Here is a 25,745-nt window from a genome sequence, read left to right as displayed (position 1 = left end):
ATACAATAGAAAATCTATATACAGTGTGTGCAAATGTAGTAAGTTATGGAGGTAAGGCAATAAATAGGCCATAGTGCAAAATAGTTACAATTTCGTATTAACACTGGAATGCTAGATGTGCAAGATCTGCATATGTGGGCATGTGTGGGTATCCCCCCCCCCCCACCTGTATTAAATTGTTGACTTGTTTGGCTTGTTACCAAGCATCATAGGCTACACGCCATCACCATTAGAATGAATCATGAATAACATTACACCAATGATGATGTGCAGTGTGCACTATTAAATTAGCCTAGCCGGATCAGCTACAGGCCATGGTAATTTTGAAAGCCTCCATTTTGTTTAGAAAATCATTCAAAGAGCTCTGCTACAATGACTGTCGTTGCAAACTGCCATGTCTCTACTCATTTTGAAACGGTAGGCTACACCCTTGTGTTCCTTGCACTAACACTTTGTATTTTCTTACTAGCACTGACTTTGCTGATAGCTGCTATGATTGTGATATGTGGTTGTCTCACCTACACTACCAGTCAATGTTTTTACATTGTAGAATAATAGTGAAGACATCAAAACTATGAAATAACACATATGGAATCATGTAGTAACCAAAAAAGTGTTAAACAAATCAATATATATTTTATATTTGAGATTCTTCAAAATAGCCACCCTTTGCCTTGATGACAGCTTTGCACACTCTTGGCATTCTCTCAACCCGCTTCATGAGGTAGTCACCTGGAATGCATTTCAATTAACAGGTGTGCCTTGTTAAAAGTTAATTTGTGGAATTTCTTTCCTTCTTAATGCGTTTGAGCCAATCAGTTGTGTTGTGACAAGGTAGGGGGGTAGACAGAATATAGCCTATTTGGTAAAAGACCAAGTCCATATTATGGCAAGAACAGCTCGAATAAGCAAAGAGAAACGACAGTCCATCATTACTTTAAGACCGGAAGGTCAGTCAATACGGATAATTTCAAGAACTTTGAACGTTTCTTCAAGTGCAGTCGCAAAAACCATCAAGCGCTATGATGAAACTGGCTTTCATGAGGACCGCCACAGGAATGGAAGACCCAGAGTTACCTCTGCTGCAGAGGATAAGTTCATTAGAGTTACCAGCCTCAGAAATTGCAGCCCAAATAAATGCTTCATAGAGTTCAAGTCACAGACACATCTCAACATCAACTGTTCAGAGAGGACTGTGTGAATCAGGCCTTCATGGTCAAATTACTGCAAAGAAACCACTACTAAAGGACACCAATAATAAGAAGAGACCTGCTTGGGCCAAGAAACACGAGCAATGGACATTAGACCGTTGGAAATGTGTCCCTTGGTCTGGAGTCCAAATTGTAGATTTTTGGTTCCAACCACTGTGGCTTTGTGAGACGGATGATATCCGCATGTGTAGTTCCATCCGTAAAGCATGGAGGAGGAGGTGTTCTGGTGTGGGGGTGCTTTGCTGGTGACACTGTCTGTGATTTATTTAGAATTCAAGGCACACTTAACCAGCATGGCTACCACAGCATTCTGCAGCGATATGCCATCCCATCTGGTTTGGGCTTAGTGGGACTATCATTTGTTTTTCAACAAGACAATGACCCAACACACCTCCAGGCTGTGTAAGGGCTATTTGACCAAGAAGGAGAGTGATGGAGTGCTGCATCAGATGACCTGGCCTCCACAATCCCCCGACCTCAGCCCAATTGAGATGGTTTGGGGATGAGTCGGATGGCAGACTGAAGGAAAAGCAGCCAACAAGTGGTCAGCATATGTGGGAACTCCTTCAAGACTGTTTGAAAAGCATTCCAGGTGAAGCTGGTTGAGAGAATGCCAAGAGTGTGCAAAGCTGTCATCAAGGCAAAGGGTGGCTATTTGAAGAATATAAAATATTTTATTTATTTATTAGTACATGATTCCATATGTGTTATTTAATAGTTTTGATGTCTTCACTATTATTCTACAATGTAGAAAATAGTAAAAATAAAGAAAAACCCTTGAATGAGTAGGTGTGTCCAAACTTTTGACTGGGACTGTATCTATGCACTAAATGTAAAGGCATCCGCATACATAGGTTCGGTTTGCTCCTCTCAGGACTCGGGTAGGCATAGCGACCGTCTGTGCTCTCATACTCCCTAAAGACCTTCGCTTGAAAAACAAGAAAAAAAGCGGCAATATTACTGTTAGTCCCTCTTGAGCCACCGTAGCAACAATATAGCCAGAAACACTTCCTCAAAATAGTCCGAATTAATCTAAGATAACGCAAGAAATGTCATTAATTATGACATTTTTGGTCTTAGTCACGCAATTTTAAGATGTTTGGTGCAGTATTTCTCAAATGATTTTTTTTTAATGAAAACTATTCGTCTCTCATTGAATGACTTCATGTTCCCACTCCTACTAGGTGTAGTACTGTTGACCAAACACTGATGAAGGGGTGTAGACTTCGGCTACCGAACTTCGACTTGCCTCAATAAAAATTTTTTGTGTGCACGAGCAGCCGAACATTGCGGAAGACCAAACTGAACAAAAACGTCACAAAATGCTCATAATATATGCCCAAACTGTTTTGACTGGAAAGCATACGGTAAGCTTAAGTCGCTCTGGATAAGAGCATCTGCTAAATGACAAATGTTGCTTATAGTAGTGTAATGGTATGTGGTCTCAATGTAGTGTCCCAAATACAGTACTTTCAATTTTAATTATGATGGGATAAGCACTAAGCAGCTTCAAAAAGCCTACTTTGCAGTAGCAGTCAATGAGGGAAAAAAAATTATATACCTAGTGGGGTGTTAACAAAACGATAACTAGCCTGCTAAAACATAAAACTGCTAAAGATTCTAAACTAAAGATTCCAAACTCAAAACAAAAGGCGTCATGGCAACAAAACCAGCAGCTTCGCGGCTCTCCAAGCTGGCACTCTGACTGACGGATCGCCTTAATTGGACACAGCTGAGAAATTATCAAGGCTTAGCTCAGCACCTAATCCCGGTTACCGCCACCTGGGGATAAAGTGTGGAAGTGTCTCATGGAGAGTGTGTTTGTCTGTATCCTAACACTAACCTTCCGCCCCATATCATAACAAGTATCGCTGAAATATTATATCCAAATGTACATGGTACTGTGTATAGCAAATAAGAGTTTTAATAAGATTTATGTATAGCTTAACAACTCACAAAATGCCCCCTCACCATCCCACCAATTCAACCATGTTGCCATAACACCCTAACCCTTGCCTTTCTTGCACTTAAAGGTGCCGCATGGTCAATCTGATGTCTGCATTGACCATACAGCATTTACTGCGATGCGGCCTCTGCAGAAGTCAGAGCAAACATACTTTTTGCACTTTGCGGAGCAGCGCAGAGCTGTTGTGAAGGAAGTTTTGGTATTTGGTATTTATTAGGATCGCCATTAGCCGCTGCAAAAGCATCCGCTACTCTTCCTGGGGTCCACATTAAACAATAAACAGTACAGAACATTATTAGTTTTCAAGGGAGTGAGTTTGTTTATATAGGACCTCCCGTCCTCACCTACCATCAACCAATCATGTGAATGCGGCACTACACAGAGCCCTTTGCATTGTTAAAAAATTTGAGGCACACCGCAATGCGGTACTAAGCCCAATTTGGCCTCTGCATTCCTCCGGAGGCTTCGCAATTGCGTCACACCCTCCATCCTGGACTTCCTGATGGGCCGCCCCCAGGTGGTAAGGGTAGGTAACAACACATCTGCCATGCTGATCCTCAACACGAGGGCCCCTCAGGGATGCGTGCTCAGTCCCCTCCTGTACTCCCTGTTCACCCATGACTGCAGGCATGACTCCAACACCATCATTAAGTTTGCCAACGACACAACAGTGGTAGGCCTGATCACCGACAATGATGAGACAGACTATAGGGAGGAGGTCAGAGACCTGGCCGTGTGGTGCCAGGATAACAACCTCTCCCTCAACGTGATCAAGACAAAGGAGATGATTGTGGACTACCGGGAAAAAAAAGGGGACTGAGCACGCCCCCGTTCTCATCGACGGGGCTGTAGTGGAACAGGTTGAGAGCTTCAAGTTCCTTGGTGTCCACATCACCAACAAACTATCATGGTCCAAACACACCAAGACAGTCGAGAAGAGGGCACGACAAAGCCTATTCACCCTCAGGAGACTGAAAAGATTTGGAATGGGTCCTCAGATCCTCAAAAAGTTATACAGCTCCACCATCGAGAGCATCCTGACTGGTTGCATCACCGCCTGGTATGGCAACTGCTCGGTCTCCGACCGCAAGGCACTACAGAGAGTAGTGCGTACGGCCCAGTACATCACTGGGGCCAAAATTCCTGCCATCCAGGACCTCTATACCAGGCGGTGTCAGAGGAAGGCCCTAAAAATTGTCAAAGACTCCAGGCACCCTAGTCATAGACTGTTCTCTCTGCTACCGCACGGCAAGCGGTACTGGAGCGCCAAGTCTAGGTAAAAAAGGCTTCTTAACAGCTTCTACCCCCAAGCCATACGACTCCTGAACAGCTAATCATGGCTACCAGGACTATTTGCATTGCCCACCCCCCCCACCCCCTCTTTTACGCTGCTGCTACTCTGTTTATTATCTATGCATAGTCACTTTAACTCTACCCACATGTACATATTACCTCAATTACCTCGACTAAACGGTACCCCCTGTATATAGCCTCCCTACTGTTATTTTATTTTACTGCTGCTATTTAATTATTTGCTTCTTTTTTTTTGTATCTATTTTTTACTTAACACTATTTTTTCTTAAAACTGCATTGTTGGTTAAGGGCTTGTCAGTAAGCATTTCACTGTAAGGTCTACACCTGTTGTATTCGGCGCATGTGGCAAATAAAATTTGATTTGATATGGCGCCGCCGACCACATTTTCAGATCAACATTGGCTTTAACACTTGCACTAGTCTTTTCTTACTAATACTGACAGTTGCTTTATTGAAGAACACTTTTACTTTAATGCACTGCACATGTACACAGCCCATCTGTAATTAGCCCACCCAACTACCTCATCCCCATATTGTTATTTACATTATTTATTTTGCTCATTTGCACCCCAGTATCTCTATTTGCACATCATCTTCTGCACATCTATCACTCCAGTGTTAATACTAAATTATAATTGTAATTATTTTGCACTATGGCCTATTTATTGTCTTACCTCCATAACTTACTACATTTGCACACACTGTATATAGATTTTCTATTGTGTTATTGACTGTACGTTTTGTTTATTCCATATGTAACTCTGTGTTGTTTTTTCCGCACTGCTTTGCTTTATCTTGGCCAGGTCGCAGTTGTAAATGAGAACTTGTTCTCAACTGGCTTACCTGGTTAAATAAAAATAAATAAAATATGACATGTGGTTGTCTTACCTTGCTACGTTAAGATGAATGCACTAACTAAGTTGCTCTGGATAAGAACGTCTGCTAAACGACTAAAAGGGAAAGTAATGCTGCATTACTTTAATGTCTCACTGACTGCACTTTGAATAGAGTAGGTGAAAACATCATGTAAGAAAACACGTGCCAAAACCTCACTACGCACTCTATGAATAAAAATGAAACAATGTATTTTTACAAGTTTGTAATTTGCGAAGTAATTTAATCAACCCTTAAAGCAGATGGCACTGAAATAGTATTACAGTATATTGGATGGTATGAATTCTCTAGGTGTGTGTGCATGTTGTGTATGCCAAAAACGTTCTCAATGATGCGTTGTAAATTTCCGACGGTTCTGTGTTCAGGCAGTGCCTCCCTGTTTCAGTCGATTTTCCTCCGTTTGGTGCCTAATGAACATGACGATGATGATGTGAGTCTTCACTCAGGATGTGAAAAACCCTGTCTTCTATATATAGGTTGTTGGCAAGAGAGCAGAAACAGCCTGGCTATCAAATGCGATCCACTTCCCATTGTGTCGCAGAAACTGGGCAACTAGAAAGAGCTCTAGTGGACATCAAGCATATGATGACCGTTCATTTCTGCGCTGTGTCCTGGGGTTTTGATGCCACCTGGGATCCGCAACAGGGTCCATTGGAAGGCTCCGGATCCTTCTTCAAGACCGTGGGCCTCACCACGTCAATGTCCCGCTCCAGATGATCCAGCAAGCCCGTGACAATACCGGGAGCAGCGTGGAAGTCAATCAGAAAGTATCCACCGCGCGAGTGTCGCTCGTTGTGTTTCGATATCTTGTACGGTAGAAGTTTCTCTCCAAGGTTCTCCAAGCCTCTCACCACAGCGCCCCGCTCCATCAAGGTCTCCACTGTGCGCCGCAGAAGGGCCGCGGTCTCCGGCCTCTGCATGGCCTTCACAATGAGGGCAAGCTCATATCGAGGCATGATTTACAGTGTGTGAAAGGCAAGTAAAGACAATAATACAGTTCAAACGTCCAGACTCACACAAATGTCCTTCATTTACAGTGTTCTCTGAACGTCAAGTGCCATGTCGTAAAACGATTTTAGATGACGTAAAATATATGCCCCAGGGTATACCAAAGATGGAGGGTGGAGGGGTGTAGTTATGGCGCTTAAAACGTTTTACATAAGAATATCTCGATACAATACAGAATAAACCCATGTAGGAAAATGTTTAGAGCTATGTCCAATAATATTACTCGTTTTGAGTACTAAATGATTATCGGCCTCAAACTAAAGATTTATGAGTTTCACAGATGTGCTTTGCCATGTTTTTTTTTATTTTGGTGACGTATTTATCACGCGACAGCGTTTCAGTGCGCATGCGTCTTCGGCGGTTCCCTTCCACACGAGCGTGGTGAAAATGGCGGAGCAAAGTTCCGTGCCGAGTGATCTTTACAAACATGTATATTCATTTCTACTGGAGAACAAGTTTACCAAGGCTGCTCAGCACTTCATCAAACAAGCTAAAGTGGTAAGCGCCGTATTCCGTATCCTATCTACGTCTCCGTTTAGTCATTGTTGACAATGTTATTTACCGCTCGGCTAGCTAGGTGAGCTAACGAGCTAGCCAGCTAAGCAGGATGGTGCACGCCGTGCAGAGAACACGTGTGATCCCAACCCATCAAATTATTTTTTTATTCGAATACCCATTTTATGTGTTACATATTCAGCTTTTATGATGTTTACTTCAACTGCCATCACCGAATAACGTTAATTGGACTAACTAGATAGCTAGCTAACGTTGAAAGATTGAATAAAATGTCTGTCTGGCTAGCCAGCAGGCTAAGAAATGCTGTGTGTGTACTATAGAGTAACATGTCAGGCCTGGCATTTCTTGTTTATTGGGAAATGTTGATTGCAGTTGGAACATTGATACATCATCGAAAACTTGACTAGTTGAATAATACTCGTCAATATGACACATTGTTCAGGACAATTTGTTCCATTGCATGCAACATGATGGCTATAAACCTGCGAAGACAATAAAATGGCTGACGTGAATGATTCTTTCTTTACAACAGCCACCCCAGGACGAAAAAGATGATGCTGGTCTTCTTGACATTTTCAACTTCTGGGTGAAGTAAGTACACTCCATCGGTAACTTTACTTGAATGTATTGTCACCAACAACGTTGCTGGCGAGATTGACTTGACTTGGGTATATTTCAATCCAACGTTATCTTCCCAGAGAACCTTTGTCTATAACTGCAGGGCTAAACCATTGAGTGCACATACCAAGAGTTGTAGTTTACTCTAAATGATGTTGAATGTCACTCTCTGCTCCGTTTCTGCCATTCCTTACTCAGGTCTCCTGAGGCTAAGAAACGCAAGGGGCTGCCCATCAGTCCAACCAGCGACAGTCCGTCTGCTAAGAAGGCAAAGACTGCAGAGAGCTCCAGTGAGGAGTCGAGCAGTGATGAGGAGGAAGCTGCTGCACCCACAGGTACGTGCTCATCTGTCCTTTTTAATATATGCCAGTTTAGCAGACTCTTATCAAAAGCGACTTACAGTAGTGCGTGCGTACACTTTTGTATGCGTAGCCCCTGCGGTAATCGAACCCACGACTTTGGCTTTGCAAGCACCATGCTCTACCAACTGAGCCACACTGCGAGGTATACTGGGATGGCTACACAGCCACCATAGTTGCTGGAACAATGCTGGAAAGGACAATGCAAGAGAGGATACCCGAGCCTGCACATTATGGTCCAGGTTGGCCCTATAGTGGAGTACCTGAGCCAGCACATACATTTTTTGTAAAATATTTTATTTATTTAACTAGGCAGGTCAGTTTAGAACAAATTCTTATTTACAATGACGGCCTGCACCGGCCAAACCCGGACGACGCTGGGCCAATTGTGGGACTCCCAATCACGGCCGGTTGTGATACAGCCTGGAATCGAACCAGGGGGTCTGTAGTGACCCCTCAAGCACTGAGATGCAGTGTCTTAGACCGCTGCGCCACTCTGAATCAGACAATTATCTTCCTATCAATAGGATTTAATTCCTGCTTTTCTTACGTCACCCTCTATTCATGCATCAGTAATATTCACCTACCCCTAAACCAGGGGTTCCCAAACTATTTTGGCCCACTACCCCATTTTGACATCTGAAAATTCACGTGACCCTAACTGTGTGATAATTTATGAAATTAATAGCCTACAGGACAACGACCCAACACACCTCCAGGCTGTGTAAGAGCTATTTTACATTAGTATTGTGTTGTTTAAAAATGAACATTAACTTATTTTCTTTGCATTATTCGAGGTCTGACAACACTGCATCATTTTTTTGTTATTTTGACCAGTTGTCAGTTTCTGCAAATAAATGCTCTAAATGACTATTTTTATTTGGAATTTGGGGAAAATGTTGTCCGTAGTTTATAGAATAAAACAAATGTTATTTTTACCCAAACACATACCTATAAATAGTAAAACCAGAGAAACTGATAATTTTGCAGTGGTCTAATTGTTTTTCTATATGTGTTTGTTCTTCAGGATTTTTGAAATTCTCCAACGACCCCGTTTTCATATCAGGCAACCCCATTTTCATATCAGGTGACCCCTAGTTTGGGAACCGCTGCCCCTAAACCAATATCCTACTTTGCCACGGCATCGACGGACAGAGTTTACCCCTTTCATCCTGTTAAAGGTCAACTCTGCGATATGACATAGATGCAGAATATAAACAGCATAGTGGGTCAATTTTCGCAGCCCCTAAGAGTGTTGAAGTGTGAAGCTCAACTTCTCCGCTGTTTTGGTACCCCGCCTACCATGTGAAGTGAACCCGTGCACATACACAGATACTGTGTTAGAGCGAAGTCTTGCATCTCGCTCATCTCAATATCTGCGGTGCTGCTCGTGGCAACGTCAATTCGCTGAGTCTACCTTTTTAACGTTTTCTTCATGTGTTTTTGTTAGCAGCCAAGGCCCCACCCTCTGCTAAAGCAGATTCCAGCAGCAGTGATGATTCCAGTGATGAGGAGGCTGCAGCAAAGGTACAGGAGCTATGTTTAATTGTTTAACAACAATTAATATTTTGTTTTTTTATTATGTTAAAATTCCTAACCATATGATCTATGGTCAGGTCCAGAACAAATTCAAGGAAACGTACAGTATTATACAGAGCCATGAGTGCATGGAACTCCCTTCCATCTTATTATAGTGCAAATGAATAGCAAATCTGTGTTTGTTTTTTGTTTTTTTACGAATAAAGCAACACCTCACGGCACAACGCCCTTCCCCCATGTGACCTACTTGTGTGTATGTACTGACATGTATGTGTAACTGATAGATGCTCACACTACATGTTTATGTTTTTAAATCTATGTAAATTGTAACGTCCTTTGTCTGTAATTTATTTTTCATTATGTGTCGGACCCCAGTTAGACTAGCTGTCGCCATTGGCGTCGGCTAATGGGGATCCTAATAAATATCGATGTTGTTGATTTGCTATAATGGCTGACCATAGGCTATTACAGAGCAATGGGGGGGGGGGCTTAGTGAAAATTACGCGTGTCCTAATGAAGGCATCATGCTGTTGAAACGTTGGTTATGTTATAAAGAATGTGTGGGGTAGGTCTGTTCTTCCAGCATGTTTTAAATCTGTTCCTCTTCCCTGCCAACAGAAACCTGCCGCAGCCCCAGTGAAGGCCCCTGCAGTGGCAGCAGCCCCAGTGAAGGCCCCTGTAGTGGCAGCAGGCAGGAAAAAGGACTCCAGCTCTAGCAGTGAGTCATCTGAAGATGAGGCTCCAGCCAAAGCCCCTGCAGCTAGTGAGTACATTTAAGCGTTGGAATGAACAGGAAGGCCCGCACACTGAACATGCTCCCAATTGCCACCTTTTATTGACAACGTTTCCACGTCCACAAGGATCTTCGTCAGGTTCTTTTCTAGTATCCTCTAGCCCACCAAACATATTTCTAGTATGTGAGTATGACCGCAAACGTTTCTACATTTTAACCTTTGTTCAACCATGAAGTCCCTTGAGACAAGGAATCTCTTTTAGACGGACACCTGACCAAGACAATCGCTTTACGACAGCACACGTGATCCCGTATTGTTTTAGAGGCTTTGCTACCGTCATTGTGCGGGTGCTTCTTGGATGTTACTTGTCTTCTGTAGTGTCTTGCTGACTGTTCTTCTTGCTCTGTAGAACGAAAGCCTGCAGCCGCCACCCCTAAGGCAGCCGCGACCCCTAAGGCAGGAAAGCCTGCAGCCGCCACCCCTAAGGCAGCCGCGACCCCTAAGGCAGGAAAGGTTGCAGCCGACCCCTAAGGCAGCCGACCCCTAAGGCAGCCGCGACCCCTAAGGCAGGAAAGGTTGCAGCCGCCGCAGCAGCTCAGAAGAAGGCTGAGGACAGCTCCAGTGAAGACGAGGCGCCCACTAAGGTACTGAAACTGATCCACAGCACACCACCTCTCACCAGGGGTGTATTCAAAAAGCCTGATCTAGGATCAGTTTAGCCTTTTTAGGTAGTGATGACTAAAGGTCAGTTGACAGAAGGGAACTGAACCTAGATCAGCAGTCCTCCTCCTGGGACGATTTTGTAAATATAGGCCCGGGGCTCACAAACAGGACAGGCGTCCACGTTACCATGGGAGCTGTGTTGTCAGTGACAGTCTCCCTTCCTAGGCGTGGTACAGCATCTCCTTGTTCCGACAAACCAGCCTTGTGTGCCACGGTCATACGATGCAGGAGTGGAAGAAGGGACATTAACTATATATTGTGGAGTAAATGTGTGGGGGGGCGAGAAATGAAGACTCAGTCAACCGTGAAACTAATTCATTACACAACTTCATAAAACATTAGAAAAACAATACCAAGGTACTTCATATTTAGTTTTTAAATCTTAACATGTCCACAAGGATAATTAAAACCACACATACACGTTTCAGCTGCTATATCTTCAGATTGTGTCTACAATGTAGTTCTTTACCTCCAGGACTGACCCAGTCTCTCCCAACAGGCCCCAGTGAAGACCCCTCCAGCTAAGGCCGCTGAGTCCAGCAGTGATGACTCTTCATCGGATGAAGAGGAGGCCTCTCCCAGCAAGAAGGCAAAGTCAGGTGTGTGGTTATCTAGTAGTACACCAGGTGTCTGTCCATAGGTGCCTCTGGGTAAATTAGCATAGGACCTGCATGAACTCTGGGGAGTGATTCAAAGTCGTTCCCATAACCACCTATATAGATCTGAAGGGATCAGATGGGGGGTTTAAGTAATCTGATGTGCTGATTGGGTTCTTGGCCATAATGCTTCCCACCTATTCAAATCCTCATATCTACAGGTGTGGCTAGGGATCACATTTTAGAATTCAATGTGATTAGTACAGAGGCTGATGCCCCTTGTCTGTCTGTGTAGGTACGTCCCGGGTCGTCCCACCCGCTGCTGCTGCACTTAAGAAGGCCCCTGCAGTTAAGGAGAGTAGCTCCTCAGACAGCAGTGATGACAGTAGTGATGAAGAGGAGGAGGAGGAGAAAGTGGCAGGTAACTAACTACAGTTTATTTTCCCAAGTCATACCCCTACTGGTTTCAATTGAAGTGTTTTTATAGTCCCAAGGCTAGCGACATCTGTCTGGGGAAACCGGCCCTGAGCGCCGTCTCGGTATCTGATGCCTTGTTATTCTCCTCAGCTAAAGCAGCCCCGGTGAAGACCACCCCAGCCAAGACTGTGACCCCCAAAGCTGCTGGAGCTGCTAAGAAGGCAGAGTCCAGCTCTGAGAGCACAGGTAGGTTCTAGACCTAGTTTCTAAAGGCTATAGATTATAAGGGTTGTAGATCTTGGTTCTAGACTAGAGCAATGGTAAACGCAACACATTCTAAATCTTCAGCCAGGTGAAAGGGAGGTTGCGGAATTAGGTTGTTGTAAAACATTCTGAATTGTTTCATCCTTCCAGCTAAAAGTGCCAGTATGATATCACTTTACATTTGTATTTTGGGATATATTTTATCAGAATCTGACTGAAGTCATGTCGGGAAAGTGACGAGAGGAGCGCTGCGTTAGAGGAGCGCTACGCTAGCAGGACCAACAATGCGGTTTTAAGAAAATATTTACTAAATAAACTAAAGTAAAAAAAAAAAAACGTTGCACAATAAAATAACAATAACGAGGCTATATACAGGGGGTACTGGTACCGAGTCAATGTGCAGGGGTACAGGTTAGTCGAGGTAATTTGTACATGTAGGTAGGGGTAAAGTGACTATGCATAGATAATAAACAGCGAGTAGCAGCAGTGTAAAAACAAGGGAGGGGAGGGGGGTCAATGTAAATAGTCCGGGTGGCCATTTGATTAATTGTTCAGCAGTCTTATGGCTTGGGGGTAGAAGCTATTAAGGAGGCTTTTGGACCTAGACGTGGCCCTTCCGGTGGTACCACTTGCCGTGCGGTAGCAGAGAACAGTCTATGACTTGGGTGACTGGAGTCTTTGACAATTTTTTTGGGTCTTCCTCTGATACTGGCAGCAGTAAATCCAGGTAGAATGGTTAACAACCATTGGCTACCATGATATCCTGCAAGTTACATCAGCCAATAAAGATCAGGCAGTTGAGCAAAAATAAAGACCTTGAAATAAACAATGACATTAATCCGATTTGGTGTTTTTGACCATTTTCATTTCCGCAAAACGTGCAGTATTCTGACATCCCCAAACACCATGCTAGATCCGTGTGAGTGGGCCAGTTAGTTTTGCATGGCCCGGTGCACTTAGCCAGCTTTCTATATTAGTTATTTTTTAAATCATCTACTAGCAACATAACACAGGAAGTATTTGGGCACTTTAGTACCTACTTACCAAAGTGAGGCCTGCGTATGACAGTCGGCCCGACGCGATTGGACCATCTTCCCATCTACTTGCATTTCCACCAAACATGCATGCCGACACATGCTGCCACCACCAGGCCGTTGCTCCTTGACGTCAAAGCCGCAATGTATTGTACGTTTTGAGTTTTTTATAAATATAATTCAAATTGTGAAAATAGAAGTGTGTGTGTAATGTATTTTTAGATGGAATATCGTCAATCTACGTTAGATTTGTGGAAATATACCTGTCCTTTTTTAAATGACGAGCCACTATTGCAACTGTTTGACCGGAGTTGAGGTGTTTGATTTTAAAGGGGAAGTGAACACTCGCATTGCTTCTCTTATTCCTCTCTTAGACTCCAGCTCTGAGGATGAAGCAAAGAAGCCAGCAGCCAAAGTCCCGGTAACACCAAAGGCTGCCCCAGCGAAGGCTGCCCCAGCGAAGGCTGCCCCAGCGAAGGCTGCCCCAGCAGAAGACTCTGACTCCAGCTCTGAGGATGAAGAAGAGGCTAAGAAGCCAGAAGTAATAAGGGTTAAGTCCACAGCAGTCAAAATAACAGTTACCCCTGCCAAGGAAGACTCTTCCTCGGCCTCCAGCTCCGAGGAAGAGGAGGAGGAGAAGGGTTCGAAGACGGTGAAAGTAGCCCCAGCTACAGCAGCGGTAAAGGTGGCAGAGGAAAAGGAGGAGGGTGCCAAAACTGTGACTGTAACGGGGACGAAGGCTACTGTAAAGGTGGCGGAAGACGGCTCCTCTTCCTCCAGCTCCGAGGATGACGACGAGGGGACAGTGAAAGTAGCATCAGCCAAGGTGACTCCAGCGAAGGCTGCCCCAGCGAAGGCTGCCCCAGCGAAGGCTGCCCCAGCTAAGAAATCAGACTCTTCAAGCTCTGGTAAGACAGAATTAATACAATTGACTGTAAGATGGACTGATTCATTTTAGAATGCGTCCCAGATCTGGGACTCGGGTTAGATCAGAATATACTTGTCTATTATACACTGGTTATTTTACCAAAACGTTACACAATGCAGTAAATTGCGACTCATTCTTGCCAGTTGGACCCTTCTATGTTCCGCTCAGGGCTAGTACTTCTATATGGTCCCCTCAGGGCTAGTACTTCTATATGGTCCCCTCAGGGCTAGTACTTCTATATGGTCCCCTCAGGGCTAGTACTTCTATGTGGTCCCCTCAGGGCTAGTACTTCTATATGGTCCCCTCAGGGCTAGTACTTCTCTAGATATGCGTCACCAACATGAGAACTATCAGATGATATATTAATGTTGCTGTTGTCACCTTGCACCCGTTGGAGACATTTCAGTCTGACCCCGGAAAAGTAGTCATAACTTGTTTAGAGAAACAATTCTGCTCTTTGTTGGGCGGTACATTTATTTTTGGACGAATAAAAATGTTTTTTCCTTTTTGTTGTCCTCAGAAAAACACAGTAAAGTGTTACATAGCATTAGGTAGTGGGGGAGTAGAATTTCGGTCTTGGCTGAGACTAAAATCAAACAAACTCCACATTTATTTAACTGTATCTACCATTTTAAATGCTGTAATGTTCCCATCTGTCTGTCCTGTAGACTCTGACAGCAGTTCTGAGGACGAGACACCAGGTAAACCTGCTGCAGCTGCCCCCAAGGCCCCAGCCAAGGCTGCTGCAGGAAACAGCTCCGACTCCGACTCTTCTTCTGAAGATGACGAACGCCCAGCTAAGAAGGCTACCTCAACCCCAGTTACTAAACCAGCCACCCCGGTTACTAAACCAGCCTCCAAACCAGCTACCCCGGTTACTAAACCAGCCACCCCGGTTACTAAACCAGCTGCAGCAGAGAGCAGCTCGGACTCCGACTCTTCTTCTGAAGATGACGAACCCCCAGCTAAGAAGGCTACCTCAGCCCCGGTTACTAAACCAGCCACCCCGGTTACTAAACCAGCCACCCCGGTTACTAAACCAGCCTCCAAACCAGCCACCCCGGTTACTAAACCAGCCTCCAAACCAGCTGCAGCGGAGAGCAGCTCGGACTCCGACTCTTCTTCTGAAGATGACGAACCCCCAGCTAAGAAGGCTACCTCAGCCCCGGTTACTAAACCAGCCTCCAAACCAGCTACCCCGGTTACTAAACCAGCCTCCAAACCAGCTGCAGCGGAGAGCAGCTCGGACTCCGACTCTAGCTCAGATGAGGATGAGGCCATAGCTAAGAAGTCTACCTCTAAACCAGCCACCCCAGTGGTGACTAAATCAGCCCCAGCCAAGGCAGCAGCCGAGAGCAGCTCCGATTCAGACCGCTCGGACTCCGAGGACCAAGCTGCTGCGGCCAAGATCACCACCACCAAACCTGCAGCCAAGAGTCCTGCAGTCAAGGCACCGGCTAAAGCTGCGGAGTCGTCGTCATCATCTGAGGACAGTAGCTCTGAGGAAGAGGCCAGTAAAAAGGCTGTGAAACCCTCTGCTACCCCCAAGACCACCCCAGCAGCCAGACCTAAAGCTAAGGAGGACAGCAGCTCTTCAGAGGACTCCAGTGATGAAGAGGGTAAGAAGATTCCTACATTCTCTCTCTCTCGGTCTCATATATTTATGTATAGGCTTATTTTTTATCTTCTTCGTATTTCGAGGCCGCTTGTGAGTAAGCATTCCATTGTATTTTTATACATGTGACGACTAAATTGAACTTTGAACCTTGCAGCAGCGCCCAAACAAGCAGCAGCGAAGGCTGCAACCCCAGCGAAGGCTGCAACCCCAGCGAAGGCTGCAACCCCAGCGAAGGCTGCAACCCCAGCGAAGGCTGCAACCCCAGCGAAGGCTAAAAAGGCAGCCGAAAGCAGCTCGGACTCTTCCGACAGTTCCGACTCGGAGATGGAGACAGAGGTCGCCAAGACGACGCCTGCTCTGACCAATGGGAAGCCAGCTAAACCCAAAGCGATCACCTCTGCAGCCAAGGCAACGAAACCGGCCAAGGCTGCCGAGTCGTCCTCTTCCGAGGAGAGTAGCTCTGAGGAAGAGGCCAGTAAAAACGCAGTGAAACCCGCCGCCACGCCAGCGTCTAAATCCAAGGAGGCCAGCAGCTCATCGCCGGCAGCAGTCACAACGCCCATGGCTAACGGTGAGTGTCGAACGCCACTAAAAGTTACAATCTGGAATCTGTTCAATGGGCATCTTAAATTCATGATATTTACCCATTTTGATTATTGACGATTTATAGCTTTTATAAATGCCTCGTGAGCTTTAGTACAACTGTATTGTGTTGAGCGCTGTCTTAAAGGCCTGAAGAAATGGGCTGCATAATGGAGCCATTTACCAAGAGAAGGAAAATTGGTCCATGTTTTGCAGCAAGGCTAATTGTCATGCTACAATAACTCACCAATGACTGTTACTTGAAAAGTCATCCTTGATTTGAATTGTTTCCATTGTTTAGTTGTATTGCCCTTTTTTTTTTTTTTTTTTTTTTATCGGTTCTTGGGTTAGTTTGAATTCTTATAACCAGGATCGTTTTATATTACAGGATAGATTAAGAAGAAGGATATTTTTCTCAGTCTCCCTCTTCTCTCCCTCCACAGGCACCGCAAACGCCAAGAGAAAGAGGGATGGAGGAGCCTCGTCTTCTGAGAGCGAGGAGGAAGAGGCAACGACACCCAAAAATAAGAAAGTAACAAAAACACCACAGACGTTCCCTAAAGTCTCTAAGAAGGTGAGAACAGAACAGAGAGACTGACTGGCTGGCTAGCGCTTGGTTTGTATGACTGTTTAATACATATCATTTGTGGGCTGTTGGTTTGGTTCAAAGTATTTATTTCATTTGGCAAATAAACTTGAACATGGTGTCAGACTACACCACTGGTCAAAAGTTTTAGAACGCCTACTCATTCAAGGGTTTTTCTTTATTTTTTAAAACTATTTTCTACATTGTAGGATAATAGTGAAGACATCAAAACTATGAAATAACACATATGGAATCATGTAGTAACCAAAAAAAGTGTTAAACAAATCAAAATATATGTAAAATGGCATTCTCTCAACCAGCTTCATGAGGTAGTCACCTGGAATGCATTTCAATTAACAGGTGTGCCTTGTTCAAAGTTAATTTGTGGAATTTCGTTTGAGCCAATCAGTTGTATTGTGACATGGTAGCCCTATTTGGTAAGACAAAGTCCATATTATGGCAAGAACAGCTCAAATAAGCAAAGAGAAACGACAGTCCATTACTTTAAGACATGAAAGTCAGTCAATACGGAACATTTCAAGAACTTCAAGTCCAGTCGCAAGAACCATCAAGTGCTATGATGAAAGTGGCTCTCATGAGGACCGCCACAGGAATGGAAGACCCAGAGTTACCTCTGCTATAGAGGATAAGTTCATTAGAGTTACCAGCCTCAGAAATTGCAGCCCAAATAAATGCTTCAGAGTTCAAGTAACAGACGCATCTCAAAATCAACTGTTCAGAGGAGACTGTGTGAATCAGGCCTTCATGGTCGAATTGCTGCAAAGAAACCACCACTAAAGGACACCAATAAGAAGAGACCTGCTTGGGCCAAGAAACACGAGCAATGGACATTAGACCGGTGGAAATGTGTCCTTTGGTCTGGAGTCCAAATTGGAGACTTTTCGTTCCAATCGCCGTGTCTTTGTGAGACGCAGAGTAGGTGAACGGATGATCTCCGCATGTGTATTTCCCACCGTAAAGCATGGAGGAGGAGGTGTTATGGTGTGGGGGTGCTTTGCTGGTGACACTGTCTGTGATGTATTTAGAATTCAAGGCACACTTAACCAGCATGGCTACCACAGCATTCTGTAGCACTACGCCAGTCCCACTAAGCCCAAACCAGATGGGATATAATTTGTTTAACAGGACAATGACCCAACACACCTCCAGGCTGTGTAAGGGCTATTTGACCAAGAAGGAGAGTGATGGAGTGCTGCATCAGATGACCTGGCCTCCACAATCCCCCGACCTCAACCCAATTGAGATGGTTTGGGATGAGTCGGACGGCAGAGTGAAGGAAAAGCAGCCAACTGGTGCTCAGCGTATGTGGGAACTCGTTCAAGACTGTTGGAAAAGCATTCCAGGTGAAGCCGGTTGAGAGAATGCCAAGAGTGTGCAAAGCTGTCATCAAGGCAAAGGGTGGCTATTTGAAAAATTTCAAATATATTTAGATTTGTTTAACACTTTTCTGGTTACAACATGATTCCATATGTGTTATTTCATAGTTTTGATGTCTTCACTATTATTCTACAATGTAGGAAATAGTTTTTTTTTTTAATAAAGAAAAACCCTTGAATGAGTAGGTGTTCTAAAACTTTTGACCGGTAGTGTATCAGTATACAGAAATGGGATGAATTGAATTTCTGTACCACTGATTTATTTTCTGGTGTGTGTGTGTGCTGGGGTCTACACAGAACTGAGGTGCATTGCATTGTGGAACTAACTGGTCTGTGGCGCATTTGTCACATGGACTAAACTTGACTACTAAATTCCCTGTTTGACCTGTCTGTCCCTCTAAAGATCAATGTACCTTTCCGTAGAATAAGAGAGGAAGAAATTGAGGTGGATAACCGTCTGGCGGACAACTCCTTCGACGCCAAGGTGAGAACTACACTCCTCTTTCCCTCCAGTGTACTATACAAATGTTAAATGGAAAGAAAATTCTTTCCTTTTTACAACATGTCTTACTGGAACACACCATTACAGCTCAGCGTGCTAAAGCCCTTCATTTAAACACTATTACAGTTCTCCTCCCAAGTGGTAAAACCAATACAAAAGTTATCCATAATACAAAAGTTATCCATCTGATGTGTGGTCCTCTGTAGCTCAGCTGGTAGAGCACGGTGCTTGTAACGCCAAGGTAGTGGGTTCGATCCCCGGGACCACCCATACACAAAAAAAAATTATGCACGCACGACTGTAAGTCGCTTTGGATAAAAGCGTCTGCTAAATGGCTTATTATTATTATTATTATTATTATTATTATTATAGTTAATTTGCATTATGTCCAGGCAGGTATGTGTGTGTCGGAGCAACACGTGTACTGGAGGAATCACAAGACCAGAACATACAAAGAGGGATTTTCCTCAAACGCCAGAATAGCTTTATTTAGCCGGTTTGTTGGAGCAACGATGGTCCTTGGGCTAAATACAGCTGCTATGAAGTCTTACGTTAACACCTGAACACGGTTGAAACATATTTCCTAGTTTCAGGGTTCCTCTAGGGTGTATACGTGTTGCTTGAACTGATGCAAGGACGAACCACTGGAAGCACAAATATTTCCGCTGCCATTGTCGGTAACCTGTCAGTCGAAGCAAGCTAATGAGGCTTAGGTCCTACAGCCTTACTGATTTGACATTTTCTCCAATTCTGATGGTTTTAATCGGGGGGGGGGACATTACTGGTGGCCGGCTACATCAGAGCCTGGATTCGAACCAGGATCTCTAGTGGCACCAGGCAGGCCAAAACTCCATCCCACCAAAACAGGCTGAAATTTCAGGCGTTTTTTCAAAAGGCTCTTACACGAAAAGGGCATTATAATCTTCACAATTTCACAGTATTATTCCAACCTCGTAATGTGGTATTATATTATTATTTTTAAAAAAATTGACTGCACTGGGCCTTAAAATCATTCACACACTGAATGGACAACAGTCAGAAGAAGCATTGCACGTTCACACCTTAGCTTGCACTAATTTCCAGTGCTTGAACCCTGAGTTAAAGCTGTACGATAGTTACAAATTGCATGTCGTCAACCCTTCAGCCAGGGATGTGATCACGTCATTATCACATGTTTTGACTAGCTCTCTGCTCTGCTCCTCCTCCTCAGCGCGGGGCGGATGGAGACTGGGGCCAGAGGGCCAATGACGTGCTCCGCTTCACCAAGGGGAAGTCCTTCCGCCATGAGAAGACCAAGAAGAAGAGGGGTAGCTACTGTGGAGGAGCCATCTCCCAGTCCGTCAACTCCATCAAGTTCGACAGCGACTGAGAACCTGGTCATCGTTTGTCACCACCCCTCTTCCTCCCTTCACTTGACCCAGGACTATCCGATTACCAGGACTGTCTCCCCCCCTGAAATGACAATACCTCCCCCCTCCGCAGCAACCCTGACTGAGCTGAAGATCACGAACTGAACTACAGCTGAGTTGAGACTGCTATTCACATAGCTGGCTGGCTGGTGATTTTTTTTAGTTCAGAAGTCTGTGTTAAACCAGTCCTTTTTAAACACAGATTTCTTTAATGGTGGAATGACAGTGTAGAAGTGGAGACTAACTGTCTTGAAATGGCACCCTATACGCTATGTAGTGCACTGCTTTTGACCTGATCGAAAGTAGTGCAGTGTATAGGGAATAGGGTGCGATTTGGGACACAGGCAGACAGGTAAGGCTGCAGGGGAGGTGTCTGGCTGGCTCCTCTGTGCCTTCAGTACAGATCACAGAAGACTGTCCTTAGGCTGCATTTACAACATATAGCCACCAGGTGGTGGTAATAAGCCACCAATGAAGTTAAATATCCATTTAAGCGTGTCAACTCTTTTCAGATTCCTTTATTTTTCTCTCAGCCCCTTAATCTGTTGCTGCTTGTGTTATTGTTAGCCTGGATCTTTCCCCTTTCTGTCCAGTGATTTTCAGTAGTAAATTTAAATTCTGTTCTTGTTTCTTGTGTATCGCTGTTTGCATTGTTAGGACACATTGCGGGGAAAAGGGTTATTTGTTTGATTTTTGTGCTGTCAGGAAAACGACTAAATGTGTTTTTGTATGTATCATGCAGACCTGTGGGTTGTTTATTTGGGGGTTGAATGAAAACGTTCATTCGTTTCTCTTTTTGGTATGAGTAGTATGGTGGGCGCGTTCCAGGCCGACTACATTTGCAGTCACCTACCAGATCTCATGCCTGGATAAGTATTCAACCACTGCAATGTAGTCTGTTTGGAACGCATCTGTTATTTTTCTGCAGTCTCATGTAGGCCCATCACGGTTTTATGTAAGTATTTAACAGTTTTTAGCCTGGGAGTATCAGGGATCATCCAACAGTCATTACAAGCTGTAGTCTAAAAGTAACCGCCTGGGTCGTGTTCAGTCGGGTATACTGAAACAAAATGTTTTGAAAAACGGGGCTTATCGGACTAAGTTCACTCGGTTTCAAAAAATACATTCTGTTTTGCCTACTGGACAGGATCTGGTTGCATCTGAAATGGCACCCCATTTCTACTGGTCAACAGTAGTGTACTGTAGGGAACAAGGTGCCATCCTGGTGTTTATTCCTGCTAAACTGAGACTGACAACCTTTTGGTCTGGTGGTTCATTGGCCGCCGAGGTACTTCTTGGCACAGCAGCTTGATCGACAGCCGAAACAGCCAGCCCCAAGTTGTTTTAATTTTGTGAATTTCAATTTCCTGTTTCTACTTAAATATAACCCCCTTACTGTCTTATTTTCTTTCTAATTGAGTCTTATTACTGGAATAAAATACTTAGTTGCGTCCCAATCGCTCCTTCCTCCCTCCACAATTAAAAGCCATATAAGTCATTTCCTTTTGCTTACTTTGACTTGTGAACTTAGAGATTCAGCAACTCCTGGAGGACAAAGGAATTCAATAAAAAAACAAAAGCTTATTGTTAAATAGAACCAACATGTAAATAACCCAGAATTTTTGTTGTTGATACATTTCATTTACTTCAGTTGTCCTCCCAAGAGTTGCTGAATCAACTCAAATTGTACAGTGGGGAAAAAAAGTATTTAGTCAGCCACCAATTGTGCAAGTTCTCCCACTTAAAAAGATGGAGAGGCCTGTAATTTTCATCATAGGTACACGTCAACTATGACAGACAAATTGAGAAAAAAAATCCAGAAAATCACGTTGTAGGATCTTTAATGAATTTATTTGCAAATTATGGTGGAAAATAAGTATTTGGTCACCTACAAACAAGCAAGATTTCTGGCTCTCACAGACCTGTAACTTCTTCTTTAAGAGGCTCCTCTGTCCTCCACTCGTTACCTGTATTAATGGCACCTGTTTGAACTTGTTATCAGTATAAAAGACACCTGTCCACAACCTCAAACAGTCACACTCCAAACTCCACTATGGCCAAGACCAAAGAGCTGTCAAAGGACACCAGAAACAAAATTGTAGACCTGCACCAGGCTGGGAAGACTGAATCTGCAATAGGTAAGCAGCTTGGTTTGAAGAAATCAACTGTGGGAGGAATTATTAGGAAATGGAAGACATACAAGACCACTGATAATCTCCCTCGATCTGGGGCTCCACGCAAGATCTCACCCCGTGGGGTCAAAATGATCACAAGAACGGTGAGCAAAAATCCCAGAACCACACGGGGGGACCTAGTGAATGACCTGCAGAGAGCTGGGACCAAAGTAACAAAGCCTACCATCAGTAACACACTACGCCGCCAGGGACTCAAATCCTGCAGTGCAAGACGTGTCCCCCTGCTTAAGCCATTACATGTCCAGGCCCATCTGAAGTTTGCTAGAGTGCATTTCGATGATCCAGAAGAGGATTGGGAGAATGTCAGATGAAACCAAAATATAACTTTTTGGTAAAAACTCAACTCGTCGTGTTTGGAGGACAAAGAATGCTGAGTTGCATCCAAAGAACACCATACCTACTGTGAAGCATGGGGGTGGAAACATCATGCTTTGGGGCTGTTTTTCTGCAAAGGGACCAGGACGACTGATCCGTGTAAAGGAAAGAATGAATGGGGCCATGTATCGTGAGATTTTGAGTGAAAACCTCCTTCCATCAGCAAGGGCATTGAAGATGAAACGTGGCTGGGTCTTTCAGCATGACAATGATCCCAAACACACCGCCCGGGCAACGAAGGAGTGGCTTCGTAAGAAGCATTTCAAGGTCCTGGAGTGGCCTAGCCAGTCTCCAGATCTCAACCCCATAGAAAATCTTTGGAGGGAGTTGAAAGTCTGTGTTGCCCAGCGACAGCCCCAAAACATCACTGCTCTAGAGGAGATCTGCATGGAGGAATGGGCCAAAATACCAGCAAAAGTGTGTGAAAACCTTGTGAAGACTTACAGAAAATGTTTGACCTGTGTCATTGCCAACAAAGGGTATATAACAAAGTATTGAGAAACTTGTTATTGACCAAATACTTATTTTCCACCATAATTTGCAAATAAATTCATTAAAAATCCTACAATGTGATTTTCTGGATTTTTTTCCTCATTTTGTCTGTCATAGTTGACGTGTACCTATGATGAAAATTACAGGCCTCTCTCATCTTTTTAAGTGGGAGAACTTGCACAATTGGTGGCTGACTAAATACTTTTTTCCCCCACTGTATCTCTCCCCCTCTCTCTCTCTATCTCTCCCCATTCTACCCCTCCTCCCCCTCTCTCTCTCCCTCTTCCCCATTCTACCCCTCCTCCCCCTCTCTCTCTCCCTCTTCCTCTCTCTCTCCATCTCTCCCCCATTCTACCCCTCCTCCCTCTCTCTCTCTCCTAAATATACTGTGTAGCAGCAGGTGAAACTGAAACAGGAATGTATTTAAACTGATGAAAGTCAAAATGTAGAAGATGGTGATGAGGAATCGATTGACAGCAGCAGAGAGGGAGAGTGGCTCTAAGTGCTGTTCTGGGGTCAGTCCTGGCTCAGTCGGTGGAGCATTATGAAAAGGTCAAGATCTGACTAGGGAACAGTCAATAAAGTCAATTTATTTCTGCATGAATAAGCACTAAGCAGCTGCCCTTTATGTTACGCACACACACACACACAAATACACACACATATACAGTGGGGAGAACAAGTATTTGATACACTGCCGATTTTGCAGGTTTTCCTACTTACAAAGCATGTAGAGGTCTGTAATTTTTATCATAGGTACACTTCAACTGTGAAAGACGGAATCTAAAACAAAAATCCAGAAAATCACATTGTATGATTTGTAAGTAATTAATTTGCATTTTATTGCATGACATAAGTATTTGATCACTTACCAACCAGTAAGAATTCCGGCTTTCACAGACCTGTTAGTTTTTATTTAAGAAGCCCTCCTGTTCTCCACTCATTACCTGTATTAACTGCACCTGTTTGAGCAGCGCACGCAAGGTCTCCCTGCTCAAGCCAGCGCATGTCCAGGCCCGTCTGAAGTTTGCCAATGACCATCTGGATGATCCAGAGGAGGAATGGGAGAAGGTCATGTGGTCTGATGAGACAAAAATAGAGCTTTTTGGTCTAAACTCCACTTGCCGTGTTTGGAGGAAGCAGAAGGATGAGTACAACCCCAAGAACACCATCCCAAACGTGAAGCATGGAGGTGGAAACATCATTCTTTGGGGATGCTTTTCTGCAAAGGGGACAAGACGACTGCACCATATTGAGGGGAGGATGGATGGGGCCATGTATCGCGAGATCTTGGCCAACAACCTCCTTCCCTCAGTAAGAGCATTGAAGATGGGTCGTGACTGGGTCTTCCAGCATGACAACGACCCGAAACACACAGCCAGGGCAACTAAGGAGTGGCTCCGTAAGAAGCATCTCAAGGTCCTGGAGTGGCCTAGCCAGTCTCCAGACCTGAACCCAATAGAAAATCTTTGGAGGGAGCTGAAAGTCTGTATTGCCCAGCGACAGCCCCGAAACCTGAAGGATCTGGAGAAGATCTGTATGGAGGAGTGGGCCAAAATCCCTGCTGCAGTCTGTGCAAACCTGGTCAAGACCTACAGGAAACGTATGATCTCTGTAATTGCAAACAAAGGTTTCTGTACCAAATATTAAGTTCTGCTTTTCTGATGTATCAAATACTTATGTCATGCAATAAAATGCAAATTAATTACTTAAAAATCATACAATGTGATTTTCTGGATTTTTGTTTTAGATTCCGTCTCTCACTGTTGAAGTGTACCTATGATAAAAATTACAGACCTCTACATGCTTTGTAAGTAAGAAACTGCCGATTTTGCAGGTTATCAAATACTTGTTCTCCCCACTGTATATACATACAAACACACATACATACAGTGCTTTCAGAAAGTATTCACACCTGTTGACTTTTCCCACATTCAGTGACTGTTCCATTGCTTCCATTGCACCAGGCACACATACAAACGCTTTAAAAAATTGGGCCTTTGTCCATTCTACTCATTCTATTTCTATGGGAGTAACACAATAATATGACTCTCACACACAGGGGAGTAAGACACACACAACATGAGACAACCACACCTACAGAGCTTTTAAAGGATTTAACCACTTGACTTCTTCCACGTGTTTTCATCTTACAGCCTGAATTTAAAATGGATTAAATTGAGATTTTGTGTCACTGGCCTGCACACAACACCCAAATTATGTTTTTAGAAATGTTTACAAATTAATTAAAAATGAAAAGCAGAAATGTCTTGAGTGAAAAAGTATTCAACCCCTTTCTTATGGCAAGCCTAAATAAGTTCAGGGGTAAATATTTGTTTAACAAGTCACATAATAAGTTGCATGGACTCACTCTGTGTGCAATAATAGTGTTTAACATGATTTTTGAATGACTACCTCATCTCTGTACCCCACACAAACAATTATCTGTAAGGTCCCTCAGTCAAGCA

The 25,745-nt window shown here is 44.1% G+C and overlaps 2 protein-coding genes across 2 annotated transcripts; one reads left to right on the top strand and one right to left on the bottom strand.

Annotated features, from left to right (window-relative positions):
- Window positions 1-5,575: 5,575 nt before the first annotated feature.
- mrps6 (mitochondrial ribosomal protein S6) lies at window positions 5,576-6,458 on the bottom strand. The gene has a single exon (XM_041897293.2). The coding sequence runs from the start codon at window positions 6,339-6,341 to the stop codon at window positions 5,979-5,981; it is 363 nt and encodes a 120-aa protein (XP_041753227.1). The 5' UTR covers window positions 6,342-6,458; the 3' UTR covers window positions 5,576-5,978.
- A 283-nt stretch (window positions 6,459-6,741) lies between these two features.
- On the top strand, window positions 6,742-20,256 carry LOC121578107 (nucleolar and coiled-body phosphoprotein 1). Its single transcript, XM_041892257.2, is given in 16 exon segments — window positions 6,742-6,891; window positions 7,442-7,500; window positions 7,726-7,862; window positions 9,337-9,413; window positions 10,044-10,188; window positions 10,569-10,681; window positions 10,684-10,803; window positions 11,382-11,481; window positions 11,774-11,899; window positions 12,046-12,141; window positions 13,568-14,101; window positions 14,790-15,740; window positions 15,894-16,310; window positions 16,765-16,895; window positions 18,708-18,788; window positions 20,017-20,256. Coding segments are annotated over 16 exon segments (3,357 nt in total). The 5' UTR covers window positions 6,742-6,780; the 3' UTR covers window positions 20,176-20,256.
- Window positions 20,257-25,745: the final 5,489 nt, after the last annotated feature.

This window comes from Coregonus clupeaformis, chromosome 1 (genome assembly GCF_020615455.1).
Source record: "Coregonus clupeaformis isolate EN_2021a chromosome 1, ASM2061545v1, whole genome shotgun sequence".
Taxonomy (NCBI): domain Eukaryota; kingdom Metazoa; phylum Chordata; class Actinopteri; order Salmoniformes; family Salmonidae; genus Coregonus; species Coregonus clupeaformis.
Note: the sequence above shows the minus strand (reverse complement) of the source record. Positions and strands in the feature narration are given on the sequence as shown.

What these genes read in the sequence shown, in the direction of transcription:
- mrps6 (XM_041897293.2), bottom strand. Translation starts at nt 6,341, where the DNA reads ATGCCTCGATATGAGCTTGCCCTCATTGTGAAGGCCATGCAGAGGCCG.